The sequence below is a fragment of the Arachis ipaensis genome, chromosome B01 (assembly GCF_000816755.2).
Source record: "Arachis ipaensis cultivar K30076 chromosome B01, Araip1.1, whole genome shotgun sequence".
Taxonomy (NCBI): domain Eukaryota; kingdom Viridiplantae; phylum Streptophyta; class Magnoliopsida; order Fabales; family Fabaceae; genus Arachis; species Arachis ipaensis.
Genome location: NC_029785.2, coordinates 6,687,971 through 6,699,044, shown reverse-complemented (window position 1 = coordinate 6,699,044; position 11,074 = coordinate 6,687,971). Strand labels below are relative to the sequence as shown.

The 11,074-nt window shown below is 33.5% G+C and overlaps 2 protein-coding genes across 4 annotated transcripts; one reads left to right on the top strand and one right to left on the bottom strand.

The window, feature by feature from the left end:
* LOC107613815 (RNA-binding protein pno1) lies at positions 1,609 to 3,634 on the top strand. Of its 2 annotated transcripts, none has more exons than XM_016316150.2 (2): positions 1,609 to 1,821; positions 2,746 to 3,634. In XM_016316150.2, the coding sequence occupies exon 2, from the start codon at positions 2,753 to 2,755 to the stop codon at positions 3,413 to 3,415; it is 663 nt and encodes a 220-aa protein (XP_016171636.1). In that variant the 5' UTR covers positions 1,609 to 1,821; positions 2,746 to 2,752; the 3' UTR covers positions 3,416 to 3,634. The 2 variants fall into 2 exon arrangements, with proteins under 2 accessions (XP_016171636.1, XP_016171565.1); XM_016316079.1 differs by having other exon boundaries at positions 1,621 to 1,814.
* LOC107613743 (DNA damage-inducible protein 1) lies at positions 4,274 to 10,253 on the bottom strand. 2 transcript variants are annotated; one of them, XM_016315905.2, is made up of 16 exons: positions 10,061 to 10,253; positions 9,895 to 9,927; positions 9,416 to 9,570; positions 8,645 to 8,753; positions 8,264 to 8,380; positions 8,082 to 8,147; positions 7,934 to 7,996; positions 7,673 to 7,717; positions 7,471 to 7,532; positions 7,107 to 7,200; positions 6,447 to 6,539; positions 6,306 to 6,375; positions 6,112 to 6,179; positions 5,833 to 5,878; positions 5,441 to 5,466; positions 4,274 to 4,647 (listed from the first exon to the last, which is right to left on the bottom strand). In XM_016315905.2, exons 1-16 carry the CDS (start codon positions 10,124 to 10,126, stop codon positions 4,519 to 4,521), a joined length of 1,242 nt encoding a protein of 413 aa, XP_016171391.1. In that variant the 5' UTR covers positions 10,127 to 10,253; the 3' UTR covers positions 4,274 to 4,518. The 2 variants fall into 2 exon arrangements, with proteins under 2 accessions (XP_016171391.1, XP_020972531.1); XM_021116872.1 differs by lacking the exon at positions 6,306 to 6,375 and having other exon boundaries at positions 10,061 to 10,236.

Sequence of the window (11,074 nt, the reverse complement as noted above, 5' to 3'; positions counted from 1 at the left end):
TAAATTCTATCGCACCGCTATAAGACCGGCTATGTTGTATGGTACGGAGTGTTGGGCGGCTAAAGGGGAGCACGAACATAAGCTGAGTGTGGCAGAGATGAAGATGTTGAGATGGATGAGTGGTCATACGCGATTGGAAGGAATAAGGAATGAAGATATAAGGGAGAGAGTTGGAGTAGCACCCATTGTGGAAAAGATAGTTGAATCGCGTCTCAGGTGGTTTGGACATGTGAGAAGAAGACCGATAGAACATCCAGTTATGAGGGTGGATGAGATGGAAGATGGACAAAGGGCGAAAGGCAGAGGAAGACCTAAGAAGACCATCCATGAGGTGGTCAAACGAGATCTACATGTAAACGGTCTCTCTGTAGACATGATACATGACAGAGCACAATGGCGTCGTTTGATTCATGTAGCCGACCCAACTTAGTGGGACAAGGCTTTGTTGTTGTTTTTTTGTTGTTAAATTTGTTGCTAAATTGTTTGTTGAATCTGAATTTGCATCGATTTCGGCCTCTCTTTTTTCTTGAATTTCTGTTGATGCTGTTGCTTAGTCTAACTTTAATGTCTTTCCACTCAATTCTCCATTCTGCAACTTCATTCCAGCAAATTTCTGGCAAGCTTGGACGCATATTCGGTTGGTAGCAATGATAGAATGCAATTTCGAATGTTTTCAAATTGGCAAATGGATTGAGCGCCTTTCTTAACTAAAACCATCTTAGAACTTTACCTTTCAAACCTCTTTCCACCTCTATGAATCTCTACTTCTCGGGTGTTTCTCTAGCATTCCAGTATTGCTCAGAGCATATTGTCCATCCAAAACCATCTTTTTCATCGAATATTGGAAATGTATCTTCAAATTGTTGAGTTATTTGTTTTTCCATGAAAAATGGAAGAAACCTCCCAACGAGAGCACCAATGTTAGAACTCCCTCTTTGAGTTAGGGAGAGAAACTCCAAATTGAACCCAAGTTTAATATCAATTCATTAATTTCTTTAATACATTGATAAAAGTCTCTTGTCTATACTCTTAAAAGACTAAGTAATTCTAATGGGCATAACTAGTACCCTTCCTAATATTAAATCGTAACATGTAGTGGCTATTAAAAGTATGCAAAATCAGCAGAGGATGGTGTTGCTGATGTTCATTCAATTTTTGTGCTGTTGAATAAGGCAAGGAATTTTGAATATGAATGAATGTGATAAAATTGTGAATATGAATAAATATGATTGATGACAAATTTGGATGTTGGTATTTTATGTTTAGTTGGTTGTTTTTGTTATTTGACTTTTGTGTTTGTATTTGAATGAGATCATAACATTCTAGTTTATATAATACTTTTAATTTAGATGATATTTTAAAGTTTATATTAAATTATAATTATATTTTAATGTGTTTATTTATATTTTATTTATTATTTTATTATAAAACAGTTTTTTTGATTAAATTATAATCGAATCGATTAAACCAATAAATTAATAAACTAATAACTAAAACGGTTCAATAATTAGTTTGGTTTTTAGAACTTTGAAAACATCATACCCACGCCTTAAAATAGACATGTATAACCATGGATAACATAGACCAACACTAAAAGTCATATTTATTTTTACTGAGCCCTCCACTCAATCTCTCCAGCACCTCGCCACCTCCTCCTTCCTTTTTCCAATCTTCCTTCTCACTGCGTCGCCACCTCCTCTCTCTGAGTCCCTCACGGTGTCGTCCCTGGCCTTCCTCCGTCGCAGCCGCCGCTCACTCGACGGCAACTCTACTTCAGCAACGCCTCTGCTCTGTAGCCGGCCGCCTTGCAATAAGTTAGATGTCTCTGACTTTCTATTAATTGAGAATATATGTGTTTTGATTTTTATTTGATGAAATTGCTATGAAATTGAGATTAAGTTTTGAATTCTATTAATGTGAAATTGGGTTTAGGTTTTGGATTTGGATTCTCTTAACGTGAAATTGGGTTTAGGTTTAGGGTTTGGATTCTGTCAATCGATAAATTTGGGTGTAGAGTTAGATTTTGTTGCTGTGAAACTAAATTTAGGGTTTGGATTTTTAACTGAAAAATTGGAACATTGGATTATAATACTGAGTTTATTGAGATGTCATTGTTCACTGGATTTTTGTTCCTTTTTATTTTTTTCTTATCCCTAGTTAGAATGTAAGATTTAGTTTATTTCAAATTTGCCTATGTTCATTTTATTTGTTTGTGGCTTAGTTTTGTTTATTCTTGTAAAAAAGTATATATTTATTTTATTTTATTTTTTGGTAGAATATATTTTATAAATTATGAGTCATGTTTAAAATTCGTTTTACAAATTACGATTTTGCACTATCTTCTGAGTTCAAGTAAAAACTGCGAATTGACTTCTTTGATCTCAACCTTAAACTTGAAATGATTATAGGGAATTTCTGAGTTTGGGATTTTTTGCCTTTTTGTTTTAATAAAAACATTATAGGGCACTTCAGGTCTTGGCAGATTTTTGTGTTGTGTGTATGTCGATAACTGTGTTAGCATGTTAGCAGATTGAGTTAGTAGAAGGTTGTGCTGATATTTGTCCAAATTTGTGTATTTTGTAATTAGCAAAGATCAGTATGCTGATAGAAATTTGTTTAATATACCCTTAAATGTTTACAAACTGTTGGTATCTAGGGTGGAAACCTTGGAGTAGATTTTGCTTATGTCTTCTTACTCGTGAACCTTTAGATTCAACTTACTTTTTTTTTGGGTCTTTTGAACAGTTACATAATGCAGTCAAAAATGGCTTTATCTTCGATGGAAGTAGAAGCTCTCCCTTCTGAGGCAAAACCATTACCTCCAAAGCCAAAGTTCGAGCCTTTGAAGCCTCATGAGATGTCGGATGGTCAGGTTCAGTTCAGGAAGGTGTCTGTTCCACAGCATCGCTACAACCCTCTCAAGAAAGCATGGATGGACATCTATACTCCCATATATGAACAGATGAAAATTGACATCCGCATGAATTTGAAGGCTCGGAAGGTTGAACTGAAGACAAGGCCAGATACACCCGATATTAGTAACCTGCAAAAATGTGCTGATTTTGTCCATGCTTTCATGATGGGCTTCGACGTCATAGATGCCATCGCTCTACTCCGTATGGATGAACTCTATGTCGAGTCCTTTGAGATCAAGGATGTTAAGACACTTAGAGGTGATCACTTGTCTCGCGCTATTGGAAGATTATCTGGTAAAGGCGGTAAAACTAAGTTTGCAATCGAAAATGCAACTAAGACAAGGATTGTGATTGCTGACACCAAAATACACATTTTAGGGTCATTTTCCAACATCAAAATTGCAAGGGATTCTCTTTGTAGCCTTATCCTGGGATCACCAGCAGGAAAGGTATATTCCAAACTAAGAGCAGTTACTGCTAGACTGGCAGAGAGGTTTTGATCTTCCTAGTCATGATACTGGATTTTTTTTGGGTCTAATTCTATAGCTATATTATGAGATGAAGTGTGATGAGGATGAGTTATTTGGTAAGTGGTTAGTTCTTCAATCCTTTTTGTTTAATTCAGCTATTTGTCCAAGTTGAAATCAGAATTGTAAGTGTAATGGAATAGCTGTAAAGTTTTGTTCGATTATAAAGTAGTTATTTCCAAGGTTCTTCAATCTTTTTCCATTTTTTTTGTGTTCTTGGTAGCAGAAAGTTGAAATGGTTTTTGTTTTCGAATTAGGCATGTCATAGCTTTCGGGTAGAAATTGAAAAGTTAATAATTTTATGTTCTACAGGTCTAGAAAAATTTTATGTTCTACAGGTCTAGAAAAGGATGTAAACATACTCCTCTTTATATCCTCTCCGGAATCTGGACTCTGCACATAAAAGCTATTAGATCTTAAGTCGGAATTTGTGTTGCTAACGTAATTCAAACTCAAATATAAAGGAATTGAGCGCTAGTTCAAAAAATTACTCTACATCGATAATTTATTGGGTAACTTCGTTGAATGTTCTGGGTATTTTTGTCATGTTTTGTTGAAGTATTTTAGTCAAACGAACTCAAATCTTCTATTGGGACTAGCTATTTCATACTTATGGCTCTTTAGTCTTTACCATTAAATCCCAGTCCTTTTTAACCATTCAAATGCTGTTTTAAATCATTTGCATTATATCCAACAAAAAAAGGATAAAATAAATTAAAAACCCATGCAAATCCGGCATCATAGCAGCATATTTTCCTTTTTGATATAACTACTCTTTCAATTTACTCAAGGATTGTCTCGAGTACACTCTTTGAATATGAAACTAAGCAATGGTTTAATGGTGCATTCTTATTTCCTTATTCGCATTTAGCATTGTAAGGTTAGACCCATTCAACCTATAAACGAAGGATACATAGTTATCCACAAATTGGTTTATCAAATAAAAAGAAACTTCCATTACAGTATGAACAATTTCACAGTAAATGTCATCAGGTCTAAAATTCCAATTTTATAAATCCTGTAAATGGAATGAGTTAAAATTTGAAATCAATCGTTTCTAATAATAACTGTTCCTTTCAGCCCCCAAAAAGAAATCCTGCTGCTTGTTCCTCATTGCCATTAAATAATTGAAGAGCTTCTATTACTGCAGCTCTTCCAAATCCTAACTCAACAAGCTTTGCAACTTTGGCTTCAAATTCAGAATCCTGCAACAACAAAGATTATTTTAGAGAATATACACCAACAACATTAATTAAGCCCCATCTCACTACATGAAATCCAGTCTATGAATAGAACAGAAGTGCTATATACCAAGTTTTTATTTAAATATCTTTGAATAGTCTAAGAAACAAACATTTATAACCACAAAGTTAGACACCACTACCACCAACAACCACCACCACCAAGCCTTATCCCACTAGGTGGGTCGGTTACATGAATCAAACGACGCCATTAAGTCCTAGGTAGAATATAAAGAACAGAAACTGGTCTTTGGGAGAGTAGAATAAAGTTTATCTAATAATTGAGACTATAAGGGATTTCTTTGTTTGCTTGTTTATCATTTCATCAAACATCCTAAGAGCTTGTGTGGACGCCATTATTCCATTGGAAAAAACTTGGTAAACGGATCATTTTAGATAAGCTCATCCAAACAAGCTCTAGGTACTACATTTTGCATTATGGACTAACATGACAATAGTTAAAAAACTTGTCCATATTCCAAATTTCTTCCATAAAGGGGAAAAAAGGCAACTTGGTTCAAAACATCCTGCATTATGCAAGATCCAAGAAGAGCCGCACCCAACGGGTTTTGGGTGCAACATAGGCAAGCTAACTTGATACTTCCTTATGCAAGCACCTCAATGGAGAGCACGCAACCGTTGCAACAAAAATCCAACTGAAAACATTTATACTAGAAAACAATGAAGTACAAGATTTGTAAAGGATAGGGACGAAGAGTACAAAGCTGAATCAGCTGGTTGAAGCTTCATAACATACCTTAGACTTGTCGCCAGAAGCTCCCCCTGAAATTGTTTTTGGAAGATCATAAAATAGGTAAGTTTCTAAGCCTTTTGACAAAGTCTAGAAGAGTGAAATTTGAGATGGGAAATAAAATAAGATCACTTATCTAGACATCTACCTCATTATCAACGTATAAGAGTAAAAGGCTTTCCAATACTTAAAATAATTGTTGTCGAAATAAATTGCAAGCTTTTAAAAGACTTGTTTCGGGTTGTATTTAAATGAGATACTAGTCAATTGAAAAGTACAAAATAAGACATAAAAATTATAAATTCAGTTTGTTCAAATCTAAAGCTAGAAGATAAAAAATAAACTAAAAAAAGGGACTTTCCCTTTTATAAAATTACAAAAATATCCCCAGTACTAACCAGAAGACTGGCCCCTTGGTGATGGATTATTGCCCCCTGATGTAACCTGAAGGTAAAAAAAGTAATCAAAAAATTTATTCAAACAATGACTGCAATCCATGTCTTGAAGCAGATTAAGAGTATGCTTATTTTAAATGAATATCAAATGCGTTATGGAGAAAAAGAAAAAACTAAGGGACTATTAAAATTTCATTAGAAACCTTGTTTTCTACAATATCATTTGCAAATAAATAAACACATGGCTTAAAAGGAGAATCTTATAACTTCAAGGGTGCTTACTTGTGCGCCAGAGCTTGAAGCCTCCTTAAACTTTTCCTCATCAAGAAACCGTGACGGTATGTCTTTCTCTGAACAGAACAAACAAGGTTAACTACTTGTCAAATCATCCACTCGATTGAGTTTAAAGAAGAGCCATGCAAAATATAGGGAGAAAAAATGGGATGGCTACAAAATCCAGAGATTAGAAAACCAACCATGCAAAAATGGCACTGAAACTTCTCCACCACCAACTCGTAAAACATTATCTTTTAAATCGATTATACACTGCATTTATGAGCCAAAATTGTAAGAATAGCAGCTACGTCTACATCGAAGGTTACAACCAAGGATGATACCTGGTGCTTTCGGAGCATATCAAGCCCAAAAAGGAACTCCATATTGGGAGAATCCAGAACTAAGAATGAGCAAGGGTAAAATATACTCCCAATCTACAACAACAACAAATGCACAAAATGAATATTAGAATTAAACATATTGGAACTTTACCTGCCAATGATCAGTAATTTCAATGTGTATTAAGATATCAATCTCAACCGACGAAACAAAGTCCTTCATAAAAAATCAGGATTTCTCTATCACTAACACAATCACAGAGAGGTCAGGTGGAGAAAAATCACTTGCTAAACAGATATTCACAAGAAAACCATGAGACATTAACGCATCTGCATGCTTAAACTCAATCATGTAAATATTGTTTCACCCTTACGATGAACACACTAAAGTCAATAGCATAAAACAGTCATATATAATGGATAACAGCAATACAGGAAGATAATTACCAACATTAATATTTACACAAAAAAAAGTCGCGCGCATAACCAAAAGAGAAAAATCTGCAGTTCTGCTTTCAAAGGCAAAATACATAACCAAATATAATTTGTCTCCATGTCCATGACAAAAACCAAGGCATCGAATTTAAACAAAATATCATTATCTGAAAACACCATCAGGAACAAATAGACATGACTTCAATATTGGTCCTGTTAAAAGATTACCTTGATTGGAGCTACATGTATTCGACCTAATATTTCTGATTGACCAACTCCATGAGCAATACCTTTGTATCGCTGATCTAAGAGTCTCAACAATCTGGAAGATAACGTGACTATTAAAAAACTTATCTAAAACATAATATTTTAATATCTGGCAACTTATAAAACAATATAATCTAGAACATAATACAATAAGGAATTAAGAATTTTATTTCCCTCGTTAATCATCTATCTATCCATCTATATATCAGTGTTGAAGTAGAGTAAATTTATAGCCATTCAAATGTGCTACCTAATTAGTTAAATCATCATACCACAGTATTATACAAGTCTTGGATGCACAATCTAGTTGAACAGATTAACATACCCACAGCGCTCGGCACAACTTTTTGATATAATGGTAGATTGGGCTCCACTATCGACAAATGCCTGAAAACAAAGTGAAAATCAATGTACAATCAGAAAATAATAATTGAAGCATCGAGGCTAACAGAAATAGAATCTTGATCAGTGTAGATATAAAACACTGAACATTATGAAGAATGCATTTGTTGTGATGAGCCACTTACCTTCAATGGGACACCATTAACCTCCATATCAACATAAAGCATAACCTGAAAAATTACATGAAAAAGCACTTTAGTATGCATAACAATGAAGCTATTAACATGGTAATCAAAATGGTTCACCTAAACTCAACTCATGAACTCATAAGAGTTTACTTGTAAACTTGATTTGGGGACCTAAAACTACAAGTTTACAAGTTAACACAAAAGTTCGATAATCTTGGCTAATAGCATGTAAAACAGAAGTTAAAATTCTGTACATACCACTCTAGCAAAGGCTTCAGGATTATGTTCCAGTGCAGCTGCCCAGTTTTCATCAATTCCTTTCTGTGAAATTTGTTAAAAGGTCAACATTAATCATCATAAGACGAGCATTATATAATGCACTTCATGTGTTAAAAAAGGAACTAACTTGGCGAATGGCAGCTTCAATCTTTCTTTGGGCTTCAACATCAAAAGGATCCGCATAGAGAAGAGCCTAGTGAAAGGAAGTCAAACAAATTTAGGAACAGAGTATACCAATAGAAGTATGTCGAGCAAAAACAGAAAATTCGGCAAATGGAAGAAAATATGGTCACCATACAGGAAACTTACAAGCTCTTCTTCTTTCTGACGCTGTAGTTCTTCCCTTTGGCGATGACGCATTCGCAAAACTTCCTGCAATCTGTTAAGATCATTCCCAAGAATAGCTTGCGCCAACTCCGGATCACTCTGTATGTTCCATTAGAAATAGGATCAACATAAAACCAAAGAACAAGCAAGCCATCAAGTGATTCAAACTGTCCAAAATAAATCAAGTGATTTGAAAATTAAAATATAATTGCACTTAAATCTGAAATTCTACACCACTAAACAGAAACAAAGGAATGTGCTTCACTATATTTAGTAATCATAAGAGTAACATATGATGTATATGCTTCAAATATTGATAAAGAAAAATGACCAAACTTTATAATCAAAGAAACATTGAATTACCTGAAAGAGCTGACCTATCAAATTAGAATCACGTCTTATGTGCTGCTGGAAAGCACTGGGGTTTACAGCGGATCCATCGGCATTTAAACTCAATTCATTGGCAGTTCCACTGAAATAATTTAAATTTATCATGTTAAGTATACCATGTTATTCATAGTTTACATTTCAAATAAAGTATATATATCCACAAATAAAGAATACAAAAGTCAAAGGACAAAGGCAAGCTTCATAGGATAGTATTTAAATAGTTCTCCAGCAGGCAACTGCCTATTTTCAAGTGCCTAAACATCTTCCATCCTTATTTCCAGATGAATCTCAAATTTTCGTTATTTCTCTATCTTCAAGTGCCTAAACAATGTAACTTCTCTATATTTCTATCCCAAGACAGTCTCCAACCACAGCCTCACTTCACACTTAAACCCCAAGAACAACTATACCGTATGCAGAAGGCATTCCTACTGTGTGACAACTTCGAAAGCCAGTGAAAACGCATAGGACAGCTTCCACGTAAAACAAAAGGTAAAGTTTGAAGTTCTCAGTACATTTTTTCTTTCTCTTTTTTGATAAAAAAGAATCTCATTAAGATGAGGAGAAGGATAACGATTGCGGCATAAGGGATCCCCTATACAAAAGCAAAATAAAAAAAGAAAATCAACAAAGCAAAGCTTTCCTATCTCACAACATGTCTGGGAGGGAAAGTCCCCTACTGAGGTTCTCACTTCTCAGTATTATCTCCTAATAGTGACATGTCATATAAATGAAGAGTCATACCTAGCAGCACCGCCGCCACCGCCGCCGCCACTGCCACCACCGGAGACCATCATAAGCAAATCGTCATCCTTCACGCCTATGGCACTTAACTTGTCAGAATTCCTAATCTCCTTCCCATTGAAGAGTAGTTGCTGTTGCTGAATAGGGACACTTGTCTTCTCATGAGGACAAGTTTTAGCACCAAAACCAACACAACAACAATAAGAAATCCAACCAGAAAAACAATGTGCCAAGAAGAGTTAAAAACAACACTCAAAAACTAAACTCATATAAGATCCATCATCTCATTGCACACATGAATCAACCAACAACACCATGCCAAAAATCAATAACAGCAAACTCTCACACGAGATTTTGTTTATCAAATAATAAAATAAAACTCTGAGAGAGACGCAGAATTCCTAAATTAAAAATTTGCTCCCACCTAAGCAGAATCAAATTTTGGGAAAAACAAAAGGCTGGGAAATAATGAAACTCACCTCAACCTCCAGCAATGCCTTGACGTTTTCCACCTACCAATTAACATACGAAAAAAGAAACCAAGAATTTAAAAGAAAAATAATAACAATAATGAATGAAAGAATGAAAAAGCAAGTGATATGAAAGGAGAAGATTAAAGGCAAAGATGAGATCTTTGATGGTTACAGATTCGTGAGGATCGACATCCAAAGTGAGAATTTGTTCATCAGCAGTCATGACAGTGATCTTCATCTTTCACAACTCACAAGTCGCCTGTTTCTCTTTCTATCACTAGATTTGTGTTACGAATTACGATATTGCTGTTGTTGCGCACGAGAAGATTATTTAAAAAAAAATCAAGGTTAGTATATTTATATTTATGTATTTAATATTTAATTTGAATTTTTAATTTTAAACCGGGGTTGAAGGTGCAAAGAGAGAGAAGACTATTCATAGAAAAGTGAAAGAGCACTTTATATTTCTATTTTTAGTAAATTAATTGATTTGAAAAATATTGTTATTTAAAAACAAACGTGATAAAATCAAATTATATACTTGATGATAAATAAAATTTTTTAAACTCAACTTAGTTTGTAGAATAATGCTGTTAATATTATTGACTAAACCTACATAATTCAATAATTTTATATTAAAAATAAAAAATTGCATAAATTATTTAAATTTTTTTATTTTTTATTAGTCCTTTTTTTTTTGAGAAAGATTTTCAATTTTAAATGTATAAAAGAATAATTTTTTATAAAATTGTATTGTTTATTTTTATATTTTTATGAACAATAAAAAATTTATATTAATTACTTATTTTTTATAAAAAATGTATCTTATAAATTTATATTTTAATAAAATTTTTATAGAAAATTGTTTTTAGTGAATTTTAAAAAAAATTTCTAGTAGGTATCTGTCGTTAATTATAAAAGCTATTTAGAAAAATCCATTGTCTTTTTACGTTTTTTTTTTTTTTAGAGAAAATTTTTATATTAAGAGTAGAAAAATTTATAAAAATATAGTAGTATAGGTTTATATTATATATTTTTTTATTAAAATATACTTTACAAATTTATAATTTTTTATTTAATGAATTTTTTTAATAAAAAATCTTCGAGCGGTGAACTACCCAACTAGGACTTTCGTGTGAAAGGCAGAGAAGATTCAAAATTTCCGTAAGCTGGTTTCGGATCAGTA